This window comes from Panthera leo, chromosome A3, assembly GCF_018350215.1.
Source record: "Panthera leo isolate Ple1 chromosome A3, P.leo_Ple1_pat1.1, whole genome shotgun sequence".
Taxonomy (NCBI): Eukaryota; Metazoa; Chordata; class Mammalia; order Carnivora; family Felidae; genus Panthera; species Panthera leo.
The window spans coordinates 38,537,503-38,560,376 of record NC_056681.1 but is presented as its reverse complement, the minus strand read 5'-3'; the positions used below and the strand labels follow the sequence as shown (position 1 = coordinate 38,560,376).

The window sequence follows — 22,874 nt, the reverse complement described above, 5'->3', positions numbered from 1 at the left end:
TCAATATGTAAGTGCTAAATGAATGAATGGAATAATGGGATGCTTACTGTATAGTCAGGCTATGCTCTATACTTCTATGTACATTATGTCTTTACCTGACTGCAACCCGGTATCTGAAATAAAGCTACAATTCATGTTCATTGAATTTCCTTTCGGCTCTCATAACAACCTAACAGTAACTATAATATCAGAGCCTGGGCATTTTAGATGTACATATGCTCCAGTTCTCTTAAAGATGTCCAGAAATGGGAGGTTGTGTGGCTTCCTGAAAGAGGACTGGCCTACGAGTTGGTCAACCTGGAATGAGTAGTATAGTCTTGAGGAAGTTCTTTCATTTCTCTGGGTTTTGGATTCCTCATGCAAGAAATGAGAGGTTGGGACTTAGTTTTCCAGGGGTCTTGCCGACAACAAAATTCTAGTGTTTGGTGAGTGCCTGCAACCTGCCTTTTAAGTAGAGCACCTCATCATGGTTGTGGGGGGTAGCACAGAGCTTGGATGAAGCCCTGGTTCAACCGAGTGAGCAGGGCAGTGACCATGCCTGCAACCACATGCTGTGACCCTGGCATACACCTGTCATATGCCCCTGTATCTTGATGGCACAAGAAGCGCTTCACTTAGATTGTTAGGACCAAGAACCTTCCAGGGCACAGCCATAGCAATTCTCCTGACAGCATCCACCTGTCCTTGAGTCTCAAGGGGGAGCCCACAGATGGCTCCCTGATGTTGCTTCAGGCTGAACATCTGGGATTTTGAGGGTGCTGAGTTTTTCTCTTAAAAAGAGTCTGTGTGGTCTACAGACAGCCCCTGCCACTTTGGCAAGCTCCATCTCACTGGCAAGTTTCCACAGCACTTCCATTTACACCGCATCCTAAATGGTGTGAAGAACTCTGACCCAAAGAATAGTAGAAACATACAGGGCCTTCTAAGTAAAGTAAATTGAGTAAATGATTTGAGCAATCTTGGAGCAACAAGCATTCAGGGGCCCAGAGAAAAGATGCAGCCTCTTTAATTAGAGGGTTGCTCTTTAAGGCTGTGATTGTGTCTCTTAGTTTTCCCCTGTGCTCATATCCCTGTCCTTCACTCACATTAGGAAGGTGGAAATGGTGCTCTTCTTGGGTCCATGGTACAGAATTCTTCCCTTATTTTGGACCCTGCCTTTCTGTAACTGAGTTCTCTGGTTCTGGTCAGGCCCACTTGCCTTCGCTTCTTCCTCCCCTTTCCCCATTTATGAACAAATTTAGGGCCAAGGACACTGACATTCATTTTTGGGTTATCTCATAGCTTAGCATCGGGCCAGGCCTTGGAGAAGAAGCAGTGAAGGAACCACCGTCAGGCATGGGGACCACACTGGACTGCACCTCAGGACAAGGAGGCCAGCAGTGAGAACTTGGAACAGAAAAGCTGTCTGCCGCAGGTGCCTTCAGAAGAGCCAGACTCATTATTTCCACCTGCTGCTCAGCAGTTAGAGTTACTCTCCTTGGGATTCCATGGCCTCTTCAAATATTTCCAGTTTCTTCCACTGGATACTTATTCCCATTTTAAGTGAGATTTATCTCATTTCATAGGTGTCTTATGAATTGCTTTGCTTCCATCAAACCCTCAACAGGAAAACTGTAGCTGTTTCACACGATACGTGTGCCTTCCTGAAGGTGCCAGTGAGGGGAACACAAAGGAAAGGATCTTCTCAGCAGTTAGCCTTTTTCCAGCAAAGTATGGTATGCTGAACCTGTTCAAGAGTAATGGATTAAACAGGAGGGGAAGCCTTGGGCCAGGATGACTTGGCAACTCTTGAAATGTTTTATCCCCTGTGGGCCAATGCACCACTGTAATACATGATTGCATATTGAAAGGATTGTTCTGGATTGTTTGGTTTTGAGCAGGCTGGTAAATTTTGACTGCAGAAGCCTCTTCCTCCACAAGCTGGGCCAGATCCCAAGTCACGCCAGGGACAGCCTATACGTTGTAAGGAATTTTACTTGCATGCTGCAGAACCTTATTCCCTCTTAGAAAGGTAACGAGGTTCTTACTTTTCTCACAGTCATAAAACAACTCCATTCTTTTGTCACTCAGTATCCATAAGTGCTAATAACTCCCTGAGACTTCCACACTTAGAGCTGTGTGAAGGAATGCTGTCCATGTTGGTATTAAGGGACTGCATAGAACTGATCCAGGCTTAGTTTCGGCTCAGTCCTTAAAAAAATGTGTACTCCACAAAGGGCAACTCCAAATAAGTTAATGAGTACTGGGATACAGACTTTGCCATTCTGCCTGACTTCAGTGAGGTGGCTTGAAGTAGATCACCCCTCATCAAGGACTTTCCCAAGAACTTGCAAAGCCTAGGGAAAGGGTGGGAGCATAAAAATAGAACTCAGTTGGTCCAAAAAAAGTCACCATGTTGAATAGAAGGCTGTCAGACCAACGGCTAGACTTTTAGGAGTGTTTGGGCACATGTAACCACAGTGATGGAATGCTCACCTCACAGCGCTCTCAAAGGTATTCTTTTTTTTTTTTTTTTTTAAGTTTTAAATTATTGCTTCTCTTTATTGTACACGGTGTCCTATAAAGAAGATATATGTCTACAACTGAGCTTTGAAAGAGGACCACGGGGCCAGTTCCATTTAAAGGGAATGAAGTCAAGCAGTAAATTTGCTGGTCATTCTTTTCATATGGACTGTATCTTAGTCAGCAGTTGGTCTTTGATGTCATAACAATAGCACTGGGCCATGGAGGCAGAGGAGGATCCTCATAACACTGAAACTAGTCCACATTCATTACAATTTGAAGACCAGTCTGCAGGGTAGTACACATCAGGGAGCAAAGAGAGTGGGCTCCAGGGCTTGTGGGTTGCCTTTCCCAGTGAAAAATGGCCATCTCTTCTGTACCATCCACCCTGCCCACTGCATTTTTTACAGTATTTTTAATTGAAGTCTGATACACATATGGAAAATGCACATATATAACTATACTGCCCAGTGAGATTTCATAAACTGTATCTGTGTAGTCCACACTCACATCAAGAAACAGAACATTACTACCAGTGCCCCAGACAGCCCCTTTATGCTCCCTTCTAGTCACTTCCTTGACAAGGGTGACCAGTGTTCTCTCTTCTAGTTCTTCCTGGTTATTTTATATAAACAGAATCATCCATGTACTCCTTTGTGCCTGGCTTCTTTCAGTCAACATTACATTTGTGAAGTTGTACATGTTGTGACTAGTTGTTCGTTATCTGTGTGTGTACTTACTGATTATCTGTTCTACTGTTGACGGGCATTTCACTGTTTCCAGTTTGGGGCTATTTAAATAGTGTTGCTCTGAGCATTCTTTTTCAGGGCTTGGAGTGCATATTTCTGTTGGGTATATTTCCAGGATGGGATTGCTGGGTCAGAGGGTACATTTATATTATTTTAATAGCTTGGAAACCAATTTTCCAAAGTGTACATACCAGTTCACATTCCCTACAGGTGCTCCACCTTCTTGCCAACACTTGGATCTCTTCAGATTTGGGTTTTTTTTCTTTCTTTCTCATTTTTTCTTTCGGGCAGCATATTATAGTGATTTCATATTTTCAGTGGTCATATATTTTTTAAAATGATTTTTTCCTTTCTATCTAGCTATCTACCTAGTCAGTGCTCAATTCTGTGACAATTGGCAAATTAATAAGCTATTAAGATAGCTGAAATGAGACTGGTCCCAACTCAACATCTGGGGTGCAAAGGGAGAAGAAATAGGGCACTGCAGAACATACCTGAAGTATAAGACACAGCCTACCAAAACAAAAACAAAACAGAAGATAAAATACACTGGGGATTTAGGGCAGTCAGGAACTTGGCAAGAATAACTGAAAAAGATCTGGAACCAGAGTGGCTGACCAGATATTAGCAATGTAGTGCCATAAATAAAAACGGAAATATGATACTACTCTCACCTATGGGAAACATTTTAAAAAGCTGACTACTTGTTCCTCAGAAGACCTTGAGAAAATGGACTTTGTGACACATTGAAGAAAGGGAAAATTGGATTAGCCACAAGGAAGTTATCCTTCTGGCCAGCAACAGTCATTAAGAAAGTAGAATATACAGCTCAGAGAGTTCCTCAGGCTCCTGCCCCCAAGGCTTGTCCTGTTTCTCTTCTGTTATGTCTGGGAAAGGAAGGTAGGAAAGGGTGTCCCCCTTCATCAGGGAAGTGGTTTCAGGCTTAAATTGTTAAGGTTTGTGAGTGATGAATAACATATTTGCGGGCACAGTTCCATCCCTGCCATGGAGCACATGAATTTTAAGCAGTGAGACCGCACAAGGGAGGGCATTCAGAACGAAGACACACAGAGATCGACGTGCATTTCTTGACTAACAAACAACCTTTGGTGGGTGGAATCCTGTGCTGGCAGAGAAATCCACAGCCTTTTCTACCTCTAGTTTCTCAGATGCAGGGTCCTTCCGGCCTCACGCTTCCCCTCAGCCTGATGCTGGTTCAGAGCCAGGCTGGTCTGCTCCACACCACAGCCCTAGGTGATGGCTGGGTCCCACCAGAAGTGCTCATCACATCCATCCAGCATCTGCTTCCGCATGGTGGGTAGCATGGGGAGGGGGCTGCTGTTTAACCAGGAGGACAGTTGCTTTCCCAGTCTCTTCTCTCAAGCTGCCCCTGCTCTTTCTTTTCTTTTTCCCACGTGGGAGCAGAAGCCAAGAATAGCCTTTTTAGAAGCATCACTGATTGGCGTGAGGCAGAATGTGTCAGCCACATGGAGCCAAGCCTGGACTGCAGCAGTTCTGTGGTATCTTTCCCTCCACATGAGGTGCTCTGAACAATCAGATGTTAAACCTTGGCTTCCTCATATTGCTTTGCCTCAGTTTCTTCAGCTGCAAAATGGAGATAATCCCCATTGGGCTATTTTGAGTTAAAGGTGTAAATACATCTAACGTCTTTACAGCAGTGTCCGGCATAGAGTAAATGCACAGTGTTAGCTTTTGCATCATCGTTATCAGTTTTGAAGATGAAGTTCACAAATTAGAATTATCCCATTAGGATGTCTATTCTTAGGTGAAGAAAATGAAATGCAGAGAGTTGAAGTGACTTGCCCAAGGTCACACAGCTCTATCATACCCATGAGTTAAACCATTCCTATACATCAAGGGTGGTTGGTCCTTGCAACATTATAAGCTCCCAGTGATTTATCTATTACTCTTACCCCATTTTACTGAACAGGACAGAGAAGCAGAGAGAAACGTGAGACTTTTGCCTAAGGGTACACATGTTAGTGAGAAGCACAAGTGAACTTGAAACAAATCCAAAGCCCATGCCTTTTGCCACTCTGTCGGGCCTGGTGACTAGTTTGTGCTGAAGGGATAGTGTGGCCCAAGCAAAGCCTTAAGAGTGCCCATTGCCTCTGCCTTTCTGTGCATTTGATCATCATGAGAGGAACATGTGGCAGGTAGCTCACTGGTTGCACAAGTATAGGAGACACATGGAAGAAACCCAGACCCAACCCACAGGTTGCAACTTAGCCTGCCTAGATCTACTGAACCCCAGATGATCTTCAGACCCATCAGCATGAGAATACATGCTTATTGTTACAGCCACTGAGTTTGAGGGTACTTGGTCGTGCAGCATAATTGGGCAATAGATGAATAATACCTGACCTGTATTGAGTGTTTTCTGGGACTTGCGACTTGTAAGATATGCATCTTGAATGGTGCTTCTTAAACTGTGACATGCATATATATGATGAGTCTGGGGCCCTTATAAAATCCAGATCCTGACTCAGTTGTTCTGGATGAGGCCTGAGATTCTAAGATCCCAGGAGATGCCGCTGCTGTTCCACAGAATGCACTCTGGGTGCAAAGGCAGAGAAGTCACCCCAAGCTTCTCACCTGTACCTCAGAGCCACAGCTGCACCTGGTGAACATCAAGGCAGCAGATGGGTAAGGGAAGGACAGTCCCTGCCCTCCAATGAGAATTCTGGGTGGGTTTATAATACTGTGCACTCATAATGTCTGGCGTAGCCAGGAGATCAGCTCATATTAACATTTCCTCAACCCATTTCATGGGCTAAGGATTAGAATCACCTAATGAGATCTCCCCTTTTTTACTTTTTGCCCTTTCTACTTCCTGGAATTTGAAGGTTCATGGCAATAAAACTGGTGTCCAATTCATTTGGGGGTCATAACCAATACCAGATTTCTAAGTCACAATGTAACTGGGTCCCCAGGCAAGAGATACCAAGTCTATTTCTGGTTTTCTTAAACTCTAGTCAGGGAAGGCCTGGGACAAGAAGATGAGGGGAGTGATGGACAGAAGCTTATGGAGGAAACTGAGTCTTCTGCTGGGACATCTTTCCAACCTGTTTTTCTGTCCAGCACCTAACTTTCCCTCTACCACCATCACCTGGAGAATTGAGCCCCATGAAATTTCCATACTTTGGGCATCCTGGAAAAACAGGAGAATTCTTTGCAAGAAGACAATCTCTTCTCTTCTTTCTTCCATTTTTCATAATACAATTGAGTCTTGAACAACAGGGGTCTGAATTGCATGAGTCCACTTATGTGGCTTCTTATTGGTTTTGTTGATAAATACAGTATAGTTCTGTAAATGTACTTTCTCTTCCTTATGATTTGCTTAATAACATTTTCTTTTCTCTAGCTTGATTATAAGAATACAGTATATAATATGTATAACATACAAAATATGCGTTAAGCAACTGTTTATGTTATCAGTAAGGCTTCTGGTCAACAGTAGCCTATTGGATGTTAAGTTTATGGGGAGTCAAAATTATACGTGGATTTTTGACTGCATTGTTCGAGAATCAGTTGTATATTGCAGAACATAGTCTACAAATGGTTTAACTGTAAGAGGATCTCTTCCTGAGACTCAACGTCCAAATTCTCTGAAGTTTTCCAGTGGCATCCGTGGATTGTTACAGATCCCAAACATGTTATGTGAGTGCCTTAAAAAGATTGCTACAATTTCCTAATTTAGCTAAACATACACCTATCGTATGACCCAACCATTCTGCTAAGTATTCACACAGGAGAAATGAAAGCATATGTCCATGCAAAGACTTATACCTGAATATTCATAGCATCTTTATTTTAATAGGCCCAAATTGGAAACAGCCTAAATGTGCTTCAATGGATGAGTGGATAAGCATGTTGTATGCATACAGTGCAATACTAATTGGCAATAAAAAGGATCAAACACTTTATACATAAAACATGGATGATTCTCAAAGTCATTATGGTGAGCAAAGAAGCTTGTTGTACTGTACATTCTGTATGATGTTAGTTACATAAAAATCTAGGAAATGCAAAAGCTATAGTGACAGAAGGCAGCTCAGTGGCCCGGAGATTGCTGGAGAATGAAGGAAGAATCACAAAGGAGCACAAAGAAACTTTCGGAGATGATAGATTTATTCATTATCTTGATAGCAGTGCCGGTTTGACAGGTGTCAAAGCCCACTGGATTGTTCACTTTAAATATGCATGGTTCCCTTTATGTCAATTACACCTCAATAAAGCTCTGTTTTTAAAAATAATAACACAACTGCCACTTTTCCCTCTATCTTCTTCCCACTGCTATCTCCAAGAGGCAGTTGGGAGCCAAGGCATGTTTTTCATTTGTTTCATTGGCATGGGCATGGATATTCTATCTAGATGCCTTTGGGAGTAAGTTAACACCTGGGGGGCTTATGGCATCGTTTCCAGCTTCCCTGGATCCTTCATATAGATTCTAACCACATCTCGTTATTTTTGAAAATAGAGATGTGGTGTCTGGCAGGAAGTGGCCTATTGCATTCACAGACTACCTTCCTTTTTCCAGGTCACTTATGTGAACATCTGGGGATTGGAGCGCCCCAAACTGTGAGTCTGGCAGCCCAGGGTCCCAAACTTGAAGACAGGCCCTGCAGCACTGTCTCTGCCAGTGGGTAAAGGGGTACTGCTCTGTTACAGAGGTATATGAGTCCCAGACAGTGCTCTATGCAAGATGACTTGGTTTACTAAAGTGTGCATGGGTCAGACCAAGAGGAAGAAGGAGTAATTAATCCACTGTTTTTATATCTACTCAGTTTACAGAAACAACTTTTCAGTGACACATGCCGGTCAGTGCTTGGGGAGTTGATGAAGCTACATTTAACAAGGCATCTGGGCCTCTGCCTTTTTAAGGCATTAGATGACAATCCCATATATCTTTGAGGACTTTCTATTGTCGCTCGCTCACTTTCCTACCTAAAATAGCACACAAGCACAGAATCAGGCTCTCAGGAGAGAAAAGACCAGTTATCTCTTTACACACCAGCAATTTGAGGGTTTGCCCAGGCCTGATCTTTCCCATTCCTACAATTTTGGAATTCCCTCTGTTCCCAGCTGCTCTGGGAGGGCATAGCATGGCCTGATTCTGTTGTTGCCCATAGCATGTACCTTTCTGAGACTAACAGGCCTCAACCTTGTTGATGGCAAGAAGCAGCAGGTGCCTCATGGAAACTCTGCCCCATAGCTTTCCTATACCATCACTATCTAGAAAAGTGGTCACTATCCCCATGCCTAACGTGTGAGTAGTGCTTCATTTAGTTTGGGTTCTCCCACAAGGAAACTCTGAGACAAAGAGCAAGTAGTATATTTGGGAGATGATCCCAGAAAGCTTTGGTAGTGGAAAAGGAAAGAAGGCAGAGAAGGGAGAAGCCATAAAGTTATGTTATCAAGACAATGACCACAGTGGGCAGTGAGTGCTTAGTCCCAAGAGGAACACTGGCCACTAGCATATTGACTTTATTAGCATTGTATTTCATCTAAAATATGGACTCATCAGCCACAGAAAGAAGGAAATTAAATTTTATCTTTTATGTTCATGGCTTCTTATGAAGTTCTTACTGAAGTGGAGCACAGAAAAGATTTAAATAAAATGCAAAATGAGATCTGTTTCTTAATAGCATACTCTTCCATTACTTCATAAACTCACTGCATATAATCTGGGCATTAAAATGACACCCCTAACTCATCCTCTGAAGAATCTTCTGTCCTTTAGGAAATGAATACAGAGGGATACCCTAGCTGTCACTGAACAGAAGCTTCATCACCATCTTTTTTTTTTTATAGATTAAAAAATCCTGAGCCAAGGTTTGCAGAAGATGTTCTCAGAAGATGAAAGAGAAATAAGAGGACCACAGAAACCATTAAAATGCTATAAAATGAGACCAATGCAAACAAGTTGAAAAAAAGATTGAGATAATCAAATCTGGAGAAGACAGAGAAACTATTAAATAATAGACTTCAAATCCTACATGAGATGGTTTTTGAAAAGTGAATGAATAGTGGGGAAAAAAAAGGCAAACATGAAATAAAGATGTAGCATAAAAGATTCAAAGGACACATCAGAGGGAAAATATTATGACACTGAGGGTTTTTAAAAGACACAGAAGATGGTGGGATTCTTTCCTTTGGAAGCTTTAAAACCAAAATAGATTCTTCTTTACTGAATGGATAGTTCTCATGACTTCAAAGATCAATGATCAAGACTCAAAGATCAATGCCTTTTAGAATATGGCTGGCAAAGAAAGAACAAAGGGGCTACACAAACAATAAAACTTCCTTTTGGTTTGTATACAGGAAAATTAAATTAAGAAATAAAATTATAGTGTTTCAGTTCAAGGTGGCAGATCAGGCATTTTCATTTACTTCTTTTCCCTCTCCAAATTCTACTGAAAAGCCAGCTGAAATACAAATAAGTAAATAAATCCAGAACAGACGTGTAAAGCAGAGAAGTTTCGCATACAGAAGAAGGAATGATTTCTAGTTGACATGAAATAAATTGTAACCAACTGAAAGTGAAACACTAAAGGAGTTGAGAAAAAGTGAGTTTCTTTAGAGGAATTCTTATAATAATATCAAGAATAGAAGCTGTGTCAGTTGTACTACTAGGTATTTACTCACATGACATGAAAATATATGTTCACAGAAAGGCCTGTACAAGAATGTTACCATGGTCTTTTAAAAAAATATATCCAATGCATGGGAAATGATCAAAATGTTTACCAATGGGGGGATAGAGAAATAAATTATGATATGGTTATACAATGGAATACAACTCACCAATAAAAAAGAGAAATCTACTGATACACACACCAATACAAATAAATCCCAAAAACATGTTGAGCAAAAGAAGCCAGAGACACACACACAAAACTGCACACCTATGATGCCATCTACATGAAGATCTGGAACAGGCAAACTAATTGTGATGAGAGGAGTCAGACACTGATTGCCTCTGGGAGGAATGAACTGCCAATAAAGATTCACAAGAAGGCTTTCTGGGATGATGTAGACATTCTATATCCTAATTTTGATGGTGGCTACATGGGCATATACAATCATCAAAAATGGAACTGAACTTTTAAGATTATTTTATTGTATGTAAATTATTCATTACTTTTAAAAACTTAAAAAATTCTAAGAGAGAGAAAAAAGAGAGTAAAAAGGAAGAGGAAAAGGAGAGGAGGGGAGAAGGAGGAGGGAAGAGAAGAGAAGAGGCAAGGATATAGAAGTTAGAAAAAGGTGAGGACAGGAAACTGATTAAAGAGTGGATAAGCAAGGAGATTACTCAAGAAATGTTCTCACGATGAAGACAAACTTGGGGCTTCAGATTTAAAGGGTCCACTGAGTGCCAACCAGAACAAACTACTAAAGTCTTAAATCTAAACACAACATGATGACATTTCTGAACATTATGAATAAAGTGAAAAATCCTAAAAGCTTCTAGTTTAAAAAAATAGCCAGCTACAAAGACATAGCATCCGATTTTGAATGAAACATGAGCTGATGTAATAAAATTGGATTTTATCTTCAAAATTCTGAGGGGAAACAATATGGAACATGGCCAACTGCCAAATTAGCATGTAAGTGTGAGAACCAAATAAAGATATGTTAAAAAATTTAGGATCTCAGAGAGTTTAGCCTTTGATAAAACCTTAAAATAACTTTTTGAGAATGTTTTCCAACAAAATAAAAGATGAAAATATGAGATTCAAGTAGCAGCAACAGCCAGTAAAGAAATAAGTAAATTTTATAGTTATGTCTAGATAATTATTAGAAACATAAATGAAACTGCTAAGAAATTATTCCTAAGAGTTATAATGAAAAAGAAAGAAAGAAAGAAAGAAAGAAAGAAAGAAAGAAAGAAAGAAGAAAAAAGAAATAGAAAGAGAAATAATTTAGCCTAAATATTCAGATAATATGATTAAAAGCTGAGAGATACACAGGACACAGAGAGAAACAGAATGTCAGAATCTTGTTTTTGAAGACTTTAGGTTATAAATACGGATTGATTCTCAGCACTGATAAAAAGTGTAAGTTCAAATCTGTTAAAATGTTGAGAATAACAGCAATAGAACACTTTCAATACTTGAGGAAAAATGAACAAAGTAAATAGTATTTAAGTACTTATTGAATGTTTAAGTGCTAAGCTCTGATAAAGTACTTAGTATGCATTCAGTGTTTTAATTTTTACAACAGCACTAGGAAATAGCTATTATATATATAATTTATAGATGAGGAAATTAAGATAAAGGCTAAGTCTCTTGCCAAAGGTTACACAGATAAGTTGGAGAGTAAGAGGCAAAATGGAAAAAAATTGTGGAAATTTGAGAATACTATACAAAATGGGAAAAATATCTTCAAATCTATCAGTACTCACAACAAATATAAATGAGTTACATTCATTGATGTGTTGCATGGAAACAGAAAATTGAGCTATCAGTTATTAATAAGAGAGCTATTTAAATTTAAAAAAAGTTAGACAAAGTTTTAAAGTAAAGGTTGGAAAAGGACATTCGACAAATCTCAAAAGAAAAAGAAATAAAACAAGAGTTGCAACATTAATATCAGACAAAAAAGTATTCAAGACAAAAGTCAATAAAATGATAAATAAGGAATTTCATCTTGATAAAATATAACCACCAAAAAAGGATATTTTATGTCCTAACACCATGGATTCGAAACAAGTAAAGCAAAAATTAATGGGATAATGAGAGACAGAAAAATCAACAACAGTAGGATAAAAGTGAAATTAATTTTCTTGAGAAATCAGTAAAATAGTGGACAGTAAATACATTGAGTTGAGGGTTTTCAAAATATAATCAACAATCTTGATCTGATAGGTTTTATAAAGAGATCCAAGAGTGTACATCATAAAACATAAAGAATATAGTTATGAAATATTTGCAAAATATGCTTGTACTATGTATAAACTTTATAGTGATAAAGTATAATTTATCAGTTTATAAAAATATATAATTTTCTGGGAAAACATAATTTATCAAAATTGACTCAAGAAAATTTATATTATCTGAATAGACTACTAACCATGATTAACATGGAATGATAATCAGTAATCTCAAGCAAAGAGGTACCAAGCCTAAAAGCACTTATGAATGAATTTTAACAATCTCATAAGAAAGAGATGATTATTATTTAAAGTGCTAAAGTGAAAAAAAAATAAAGATTTTCACCTCATCCCATGGATCTCTAATGATACACTATTGAAATGGATGCTGCTAGCTTTCATGCCCACACCAAGAAAACTGTAAGCATATATTTCTATAACTTTCCTATATTCTAGAACTAACAAATTGGAGAATATAACAACAAAAAATAAAACCCTATCCACAATAGGAAACAAACCTAGGTATGATAGGACAAGTGGCTATTCACTTGGACAAAAACCAAAGTTGTACCTTCATCTTAAACCTTAAACCCACAAATAACTTCAAAGCAGACTGTTGTTCTAAACAACAGCAGCCAACAACAATAAGGAACTATAAAACTGTTAGAACAAAATATATTTAAAGATTATGACAATCTTTATTTGAGGAACCTTTTTGTAAGTAAAGCAAGACAACCGAAAATCATAAAAGGATTCAGAGTTGATTACATTCAAAACAGAAAGTTTTTTGGGGCACCTGGGTGGCTCAGTGAGTTAAGCATCCGACTTTTGCTCAGGTCATGATCTCATGGTTTGTGAGTTTGACCCCTGCGCTGGGCTCTGTGCTGACAGCTCAGAGCCTGCTTCAGATTCTGTGTCTCCCTCTCTCTCTCCCTCTCCCCGATTCATGCTCTGTTTCTCTCTCTCTCAAAAATAAATAAGACATTACAAAAAATAAATAAAGTAGAAACTTTTACTACTACTACTTTTTGTACTACTACTACAAAGGCAGCATAAACAATATTAAAAGGTGAGTGCAAGATTGGTCTAAACATTTACAAAGCATATGAGACAAAAAATGAATATGGTAGATATTTGCAAACATAGCCACAGTAATTCCTCCCATTGCTATACACATGCTCCTTTGCAATATTACTTTTCTGGTCCTCTAATCAAGAGGAGTCTATTCCCTGTGCCCTAGACTCTGAGCTGGCCCAGTGATTTATTTGGCTCATAGAATGTAGCTGAAGTTGTACAAGTTCTTCAAGAGGCTTTGCAACTTCTGCTTTTACTCTCTTGCTGCTCTAAGTCCACCACGTCAGGCTATGTGGGCTAGGTTCCTTGAAGATGAAAGACTCTGTGGAGACAGAGCCTAGGTGACAGCCAGCATCAACCATCAGACATATGAGTGAGGTCATCCTGGACTATCAAGCTCATGTCAAGCCAACACTAGGCTAGAGACACATGAGTAACTCCAGGTGAGATCAGCAGAAGAACCACCCCGCTGAGCCTGGAGCAAGTTTTCTTGATGAGCTAACGAAAGAATGGTTGTTTCTAGCCACTAAATATCGGGGTAGTTTGTTATGTAGTAATAGCTAACTGGGACAGTCATCCATAATTTATAAAGAATTCCAGGGAGAAGAGCCACCAGCCTGTCTGGATAATGGGAAGGCAAGCCATGAAACAAGAAATACAATGGCTGTTGACTTGAATCAGAGCTGGGAGTCTTTCTGCTGAATAGGAACAAGAACTTGAGCTCCAGTATCAGCCTGCCTGGTTCTGAAGCTCGGCCCTGTCCCCATCACAGCTGTGTGGCCTTGGGCAAGTTACTCAAATCTCTCCAGGCCTCAGTTTCCTCATCTATAAAATGAGTATACAAAGACTCAAATTCTCTGTCAATCCCACAGAATCATTGTAGGAAATGTACTTGTATTAAATACAAATAAATGTTGCTTTTGCTTCTACTGCTATAAATGGCTCTGATGACCTCTTCAGTACCAGAAGCTAAGTTGTTTTACTGAAGGCAAGTAGAGCGATAAAGGGAGAAAGAGCTCATAAAGACAGTAGTTAAGAGATAGAGAACAAAGGCACTAAGTTACATTTCAGAGTTTGGGTTGCTTTAATGGCGTTGTAAAAATAATCAATTTGATGGTTTATAATATTTGCTTATATCTCACTGTCTTAATAAATTCTAACTTTCCTATTAAAATCTGTAGAAATTTATGGTTTTAAATGTGACTGAGATTCAGTAGAGAGGTAGTCATGTGAATTTCAAATAAAAGAAATATAATAATAGTTGTTATTATTGCCTGGGGATTCTATATTTTGGGATGTTCTATCTTCCAGACTGCTTTTATTATATATCATTGTTTTCTGACTATTATTAAAGACCTCAAAGAACTAGTCTGCGTCTCTGAACATGAGACACTTATTTCAATGAAGAGCTTAGATTTCATTCAAAAGTGAAAAAAGTTAATGTTTCTGTACATTTTTATGCAGCTGTTGCAGACAACCAGACAATTTCTTATCAGATATTTTTAAATATTCAAAACGGTGTGACGACTAACATCATTGGTTTCATGAGCCACTTGAAATATAGTGTTTCTAGGTGGGCAACCTTGGACAAGTTACCTAACCTCAGTTCTTTTAGTTGAATCAAGAATAATGATAGTGCCTGATTCACAAGACTTTTGTTGATATATGTAAACTGCTAAGGACAGTGCCTGACACGTAAAAGACACTTGAGAAATCTTAGTCATGATTGTTGTTATTCTTACTACTATTTTATTGGATGTCCTTAATAACGTCAAAACAACCAGATCTTAAATAAGGGAGTATCTCTTCTTAAATGACCCCAAAGATATTACAGTTTGGGTAAATAAACGAACTATGTTTATTTCTCACTCCAACCTCATATTTTAGAATATTTTAAGCAGAAATAACAAGAACAATCATGTAGTCTAGGGACTGATTAACTTCCTGGTTACAAAGAATGAATTTAGCAGCTTAAAATATCACAGAACCAACACATTTAAATGGATTTTGAGATGGGTTACACATGTCCACTAAACAGAAAGAATACAGTGTCTGCAGTTTTGTTTTTAAATACACCTGCTACTAGTGAATTCAGTGTCCTGGGCTGAAAACAATAACCTAAATGTTTTTTGCAGACCTCCTCACTTGGTGTGACATATTCTCTCTCTCCATTTGAATGGTAAGATCTTTGGAGAGCCAGAGAAATAACTTTAGTCAGGAAGAATATAAAACTTTTATAATAACAAATTACAAAAGAGAGTAAAATTATGAACCAAACTGTTAAACTCATCATTCTGCCTGGATAAGTGCATTGAGTGGACAGAATAATCAAACACTATTGCAAGATAAACTGAAGCTGGTGGATTAGCAGCTGCTTGGGACCCAAGATACTCCTAGGAGCATTACTCCTTCTAAATCCCCCATTTCTTTTGCCCTCTTGGGGAACTTCTTCAGCCAAAGGCCCCTTTGAGAATTTAATCCACTTCCCCTTTGCAGCTGCCACTTCCACCAGCTGCTTCTCTCATTACCTTACTGTTCAGGCAGAAAAGGCCAACCCCAGGTTATTCTAATGATAGCAAACACCTCATAAAGAAATCTGCCAAATTTACTTTTCCATAGAACATCATTTTTATAGCTTTTCATGAGTCCATGAGGAAAGAAAGCATCATGTACAAAATATGACTTCCAGAAATCTTGAAGATATTAAGAATTATGCCGGCAGTGGTAGACTGGTGGGTGTCGCACCATCTACAGAATGGGAGTGTCTTCAGTTTCCCCAAAGGAATCCGATACGTCTGTCATTGTACCTGTTTGCCCACAGAAGATGGGCAGGCCCCACAAATTTAGAACATCTTCAGAGATGCCCCAAATTAAAATTTCTTTTTAATGGGTATTGAGAGAGAGAGAGAGAGAGAGAGAGAGAGAGAGAGAATGTAGGGGAGGGGCAGAGAGAGAGGGATACACAGAATCTGAAGCAGGCTCCAGGCTCCAAGCTGTCAGCACAGAGCCCTATGCTGGGCTTGAACTCACAAACTGAGAGATCATGATGTCAGCTGAAGTTGGTCGACCAACCCAGACTGAGCTACCCAGGCGCTCCAGAAATGTCCCAAATTTAAAAGAACTGTAGGCTCTGGGGTGTATTCTTTTCCATTCCTGGTTTTGTATTTGTGTGCAAGGATCACCTTGCTTTAGTCTATAACATCCTGGCAGAGAGAAAACTTGGTATAAGTAATCAAGAGTTTGGAATGCATGAAAATTGGCCAGTTTCCTAATCTCTCTGTGCCTCAGTTTTTGCATTTGTAAAGGGAGCATATTAACAGTATAGTACCTCATTAAATCAATGAAATTCTGTAAAGCACTTAATACAGTGGCACACAGGCACATAGTAAGCACTACAGAAATATTTAAGTGAATTCTCTCTTTAACAATTTTTTTTTTCACAAAAATTACATTAAAAAGTACATTAGCAGGGGCAATGGTTGTAAAGTTCTTTGGGAACAATGAATACTACTTATCTCCACACTGCAGAGCAAAGAGTTTAAAAGAGCTGGTTTGAGGAAGAGATTTTAGGAGGCAGAAAATTACCGAGGCTTCCTGGGAAAATCTTGCTGACTTCTACCCATGCTCCAAGTTGACAGTTGTAACACTCAAGGAAAAACGCTTTCCAGGGCAGTGACAAGAAATCTATACCTGAGCAATCCTTTATTCGGAAAATATAATTAACCTTGTGTCTGGAGCCCCCTCACTTCCCCAAAGGCGACCCCCTCTCCAGCCTTGGAGCGCAACGGATGCTCAGAATCTCATTCCTAAAGCGACCCTCAAGAGGGGCAGAACGCTGAAAGTCTTTACTATATTTTTAAAAGCCCCAGGTGACTCGGGCCCCAAGCACGACAGGTGGCTTGACTCCGCTCCCTCCGCAAGGCTGGGGAGGGACGTGGGAGGCACGTGGACCGCGCGGGAAAACAGGGTGTCTGGCCATTTTCCTCTGGGACATTATTTCCTGACCCTTGGCGATGCTTTCTGAAGGGGCAGACTCCCTGGGGTTCTTTCTCCCAAACCCAGTTTGGGGGTATTACCCTATAGTTAAGAGTCTCCTGCCGTTCCCCTCACCCCCCAGAGTAACATTACTCGCCACAAAAGGGCAATCAAAGACTGTCACCACCCCAAAACAAACACATACCAAGCCGCCCATCCCAAGCCTCGCACCCCCAGGTACCTGACCTGTGAAAAACCTGGAGGACAGCATCTGCCAGACCTCAATACGGGGTTCAGTCTCCGGCACGCAACCCCGCTCCGTCTCTGCCTAAGACAGGTTGTCCCCGCAAGACCGTTGCTCTTTGGTGGGGCGGGGGACCCGCCCCCTCGCATCCAGCCTGCGCTTGCTCAGCACCCTGCCACCCGGTCCCCGCTGCCACGCGCGCCCCTCTCTGGCGGCGCACTCACCTGCAGCTGCGTCCGGCTGGCGTTGCCCGCGGCCGCGTCCGGCCCGTCGGCGGCTCCCGAACCGCGCAGCACTGTGATGTGCAGCGTGAGCAGCAGCAGCCCCAGCAGCAGCAACAGCTCGGCCGCCAGACGCACCATCCTCTTGAGGCGCGCGGCTTTAGGACCCGGCGCGGCGGGCGGCGGCGGCGGCGGCGGCGGCGGCGGCGGCGCCGGGGGAGGCGGAGTTGGAGCCCGGGAGCCCGGCAGCGCGGCTCCCGCCTCGGCCCCCGCTGGGGCCCCGCTCCCCGGGCCCGCGGGGCTGGCGCTGGGCTCAGCGGGGCGCGCCGGGCCGGGGGAGCAGGAGCCGCCGCCGCCGCCGCCGCCGCCGCCGCCGCCGCACCACGGCGGAGCCACGGCGGGGCCGGGGGCGTCCAAGCCGGCTGCGGAGCAAACCCCGGCGCTCCCCGGCGGCGGCGGCGGCGGGGACGGGGGGCTGCCCGGGACCCGGGCCGGGCCGGGGACCACCCTGCGGGCAGGGGGTAGCGGGGGCGGCGGCGGGGCAGGCGCAGCCGAGCCCCCGAGCGCACATGGGCGCCCCAGATGTGGCCGCGGCGCCGCAGCTGGAGCGGGAGCGGCCGCCAGAGGAGCGCGGGGAGCAGGAGGAGGAGGAGGAGAAGGAGGAGGAGGAGAATGAGGAGGAGGGCTTCAGTGGCGGCCCGGAGTTACCTCCACGCTTGGCTCCCCCGCCCTTGCCGCCCGGAGCCACTCACCCGACGAGCCACCTCCCCTCCTCCCCGCGCTCCTTCGGGCCGCGGGCCGCCGCCCCGCCGCCGAGTCCTAGGGTGAGCCGGATCCAGATGGGGACCCCGGGTACACGGGGGCTGTCACAGTTTGGAGGTGACCCGGGCGCCCCTCCGGGGTCGGCGTCCGCCTGCCGGGCTGCGCCAAGTGCGCGCACTGCTGCCGAGGTCGCTGTGGCCGCCGAGGGCAGAGCCTTGTGCGTACTGAGGCTCGGGGCTGTGGGTGGGTGGGGTGCCTGGGCGAGTTTAGAAACCTTTATTGACAAAGTGGAGTTGGGAGTTGTGGTGGTGGAGAACGGAGGGGGCTCAGGGCAAGCCAGGTGTCTGCGACTGTGCGCCCCTTGCTGAAGCTGGCGTGCGTGTGTACCAGGGGAATGATAAAGTGTAGTTCCAGAAGGGTCTTGACACTTGCTCCTGGACGGTGGGTCTGCGCTCCCTGAGCAGCGCAGCTCACGCGCCGGTGGCGCCTGGTAGAGCCTGGAAAGGGAGGCGAGTCGGATTCGCTAGGTGTCGGTCGGGTGGAGCGCGCAGGTGGCGCGGTGGGAAGCTTCAGGGCTTGGCTCGGGCGCGCAGTACGTAGGTAGGGCACTGGGGGTCAATCTCAGCTCAGGCAGTCACGGGTCGAGGGGCTCATCCCGGAGGCGCTGCTCCCGGAGGGGACCTAGGGGCTGGCGTCGCACAGCCGCCGCTCCTGGGCCACCGTCTCATGACCGCGCTGCAGCCTCCGGCTCCCGCGCGCGGCTCATGCCGTGCTGGGGGCAGCCGGCGAGTGGAAAGGCTCCGGGGTCGAGCAGAGAGCGCGGAGCTTGGACTCGAGCGCAAGAGCAAACTGGGTCCGATGGTAGGCTGGGATCACCGCAGTGGCACCCCGCGTTCCCCTCTCTTTTGATCTTGCTCAGGATCCCGCCTTCCCAAAGTAGCTCAGAGTGGTGAGCGCGCTGTAAGACTGGGGCCTTTTATACTGCACTTCCTCCGCCTCCTACCGGGTTTCCTCCCTCCCTCCTTTCTTGTGCCCGCCCAGCCAGTCCCTCCCCGCGTGCGGCGCCCTCAGCCTAGGCGTTCGCACAATTCATTTCGCAAATTTCCAAGCCTACCTAGCCTTTAGGATTCCAGTGCTCCGGGGATGAACCTTCCGTCGTTCCCTTGGTGGTTGAAATTAAATAAATAAGCAAAACTTTTTCGCCTGCCCGTCCCCCCGCCCACCCCCCCCCACCCCGTTTCTGCCCTCCTCCTCCCGGTCCTACAAACTGAAGATTCTTAAGTCAACTACCTTCGGAGTTCACATCTTTACGCAAGGCATCTCAGCTGAGTCTAACCCAAATTAAGACAAGAAACACTTCACCATTCCGAAAGTTTCTCAGGTCACCGTGGCATTTTGCAGAATTTAAATAGCAATAGTAGGGTAGGGTGTGATAGTTGCGTTTTAATTTGTGTCAGGGGAAGGAAAGGCTAGGCTAGTTGCTGCTTTAGAGACGCCTTGAGCATCTTTAAAATTCTAACCAGGCTTATCATTTTATTAATGGATTGGCAGCTGTTTATAAAGCACTCGATATCTTTCCCTTTTCAGTAATTTTTTTTTGGGGGGGGTAAGGGGGAGGAGTGCAGGGTCTGGGGAAGGGAGATATTTGGAGGGAGTGCTTGCTTTGGATTTTCAGGCGGTCGGTCCTGTCCAGCATCCATTGCAATCTCCAGGCTCTGAAATGCCAAATAATTGTCAACCCGAGGGCTGGGGGAGAATTTGAAACAATAGACCGTCCGCAGTTCAGATTGGAGATCAAAGGAGATCCCAGCAGTTCAGATCCCACAAGGATCCTCCAGTGTGCTTTCTAATTAGAGTCACTTCCAAAGGGGAGCAGGGTGGGACAGTCGGCACGATGATGAAATACATAAATTAAGATGGCAAACTAGAATCTGAAGGCAGAGAGAGTTTAAGACTGGCTCTAAGCCCCAGTTGTGCCAGATTATGATGTGGGCGCACAGGGACAAATGACTTTTCCTATTGCCTGAGGCAGGCTGGTCTAAATTAGAATCCAGGCGCTGCTGTGTCCCGTATTTCCATCACACACAGTCCCCACATGTGAGCCTCAATTGCCTCTCCTCTCATCTAAAATTAACATTTTTGGATCCTAAGGAAAAATAACTTAAAAAAAAAAAAAAAAACTCTGGAAAGAAATCCTTGCAGTGAGTGTAAATTCTTGTAAATTTGTAAAGGGGGAGTTAGAGATCAAAGTCTTTGTGAAATGTTGTAAAAATTGTAAATTGAATTTTGGGGACAGAAGTCTTTATAAAATGTTGAACAAATGTATGAATGAATCCTATTAAAATCCTTTCACGCTGCGAGATCCAAATTCCAGGTGAGTTTATGTTCTAGTGAGTATACATAGCCGGTATCGATAAACACCCGTAATCTGTGACTGAACTTGCCAAACCAGGCTGCTTTTTAGGGGGTAGGGAAAACCGGACTATAATTTTTGTGGAAAGAGAATTACAAATTTAATAGCCCAAACAAATTAAGTTGCAAGCACATTTATGGAATTGTGAATTGCTGATCAGTTAAAAAAAAAATTCCTACCTCCTCTTTTAGAGTTTTATACAACTTATTCATATCTTTATTATTGCTCTTATTTTGCCCTAATAGAATGTGCCTTCTCACCAGATCCAGATCACCATTTACGTAGAACATTCTAGAATACGTGTCCCCTCCCCTCCTTCAGCATATAGTTTTCTTCTTCCTGGGTTTATAGAGAATATTTTCCAACAACACTAGATCTAGGTGAGGTGTGAAGAGCTCTGTTACATTCAGGTCTGGTTATGAAATATCACGAGTGAGTGGGGCACCCGGATGGCTCAGTCGGTTTAGTGTCCAATTTTGGCTCATTGGGCTCTGTGCTGACAGCTCAGAGCCTGGAGCCTGCTTCAGATTCTGTGTCTCCCTCTCTCTCTCTGTCCCCCACCCCGGCTCGTATTCTATGTCTCTCAAAAGTAAATAAACAAAAATAAATAAATAAAACTCATGAGTGATCACCTATACACACGCTATCTTTCCTTTCTACATAAAGAAGGACTCTGAGGTGAAAGGAGCCCAAATCTCTGAGTTACTGCTCAAAATAGAGCTATTGGACCACGGATATCTGCATTTAACCTTGCGCAGTGAGAAATAAAGCTTGATTGTTCAAAGCCACTGTGATTTAGGGATGTTTGCTATAGCAGCTTATTATTACCTGTCCTGACAAGTACATTCTTCAAGAGAGGAACACCTGTCTCATCATCATTGTATTTCTAGACCTGAGCACAGTGCCTTACATGGAGTAGTTGCTCAATCAGTGGTTGCCCAATGAATGTGGTCTTTATATAGACCTTACTTAATAAATTAAGTGTCCTTAAAGTGTTCCTACTATAGGTGGCTGACCTATAAATATTAACTCTTCTATGTCTGGAATGTACTATCCTCTCATAGATTTTTGTCTTGTGTTATTGGTCTGTTTCTTTTGCAGACAAGCTTGTGTAACTGGAATATTAGGAGAAAGCAAGCAAAATTAATAAATCAGAAAACCTTCTTGGAAAAATTACTAAAGAGAAACTTGCAAGTCTATTATGTCAGGATTTTACTGTTGTTCCTTTTTTAAAAAAACTAAAAATTGTTGCAAGACAGTAAAGAGTAGTTTTAGTACCTTTAAAACACACTTTTTTTTATCATGGAAAAATTTAAATATGTACAAAATTCAAGAGACTAATATAAGAAGTCCTTAGACACCCATCACCTAGCTTCAACAAAACTCATGTTTCATCTGTATTTTCATGTACTTTCTCCCTCTCGGATTGTTTTGAAGCAAAATCCATGACATCATATCATTTGATTTATTTATACGTATTTCAGTTTGTAGCTCAAGAAGGCAAGGGGTCAATTAAAAAAATTTTAAACATGCACACTGTATGTGAGGTATAAAACAGATTTGAAAAGCCAAAACCAGAGACTTACAGGGTGCACGAAAAATTAGCATTTAGGGATTGCAGTGGAGGCTGTTATGTGTTACCGTTTCTTTTTATCCCTAGACTACATTTCCCATTATCCTCTGAAATTCTGGCCAATAGAATGTGGGTGGAGGTAATGTGTGTCACTTCCATATCTAACCCATGAAAGTCTCCTGTGCATGATCCTTCTCTTTTTCCTTCCTTGCTGGCTAAATGTGTCTGCCCAGACCTTAGAACAATGATCAGCCTGGATCCCTGGAGCAGAGCCCTTACCCCACCTCTAACTGTGCCCAGAACACCCTGGCTGGGCTTTTGTTTCATCTATAAACTTAAAAGAAAAACAAACTTAAAAAAATGTGTTAAACCACTAAAATTTGAGGGTTTGTTATAGGAGTTTCACCACCTTCTCTAATAAAGGGAGTACTATTCTGAGAAGGACGGGTGGCAAATCTTCCTTTT

The 22,874-nt window shown here is 42.7% G+C and overlaps 1 protein-coding gene across 2 annotated transcripts in view; it reads right to left on the bottom strand.

Annotated features, from left to right (window-relative positions):
• The window catches only part of ISM1 (isthmin 1), a 73,436-nt gene extending 55,594 nt beyond the window's left edge, over positions 1–17,842 (bottom strand). The window contains exon 1 of one of the 2 annotated variants that reach the window (XM_042931636.1): positions 17,665–17,842. In XM_042931636.1, the coding sequence (XP_042787570.1) occupies positions 17,665–17,802 (138 nt within the window). In that variant the 5' untranslated portion in view covers positions 17,803–17,842. Of the gene's footprint in view, positions 1–17,442; positions 17,623–17,664 lie in introns of those variants that run through there. The other variant, XM_042931635.1, reaches the window with a different exon arrangement.
• Positions 17,843–22,874: the final 5,032 nt, after the last annotated feature.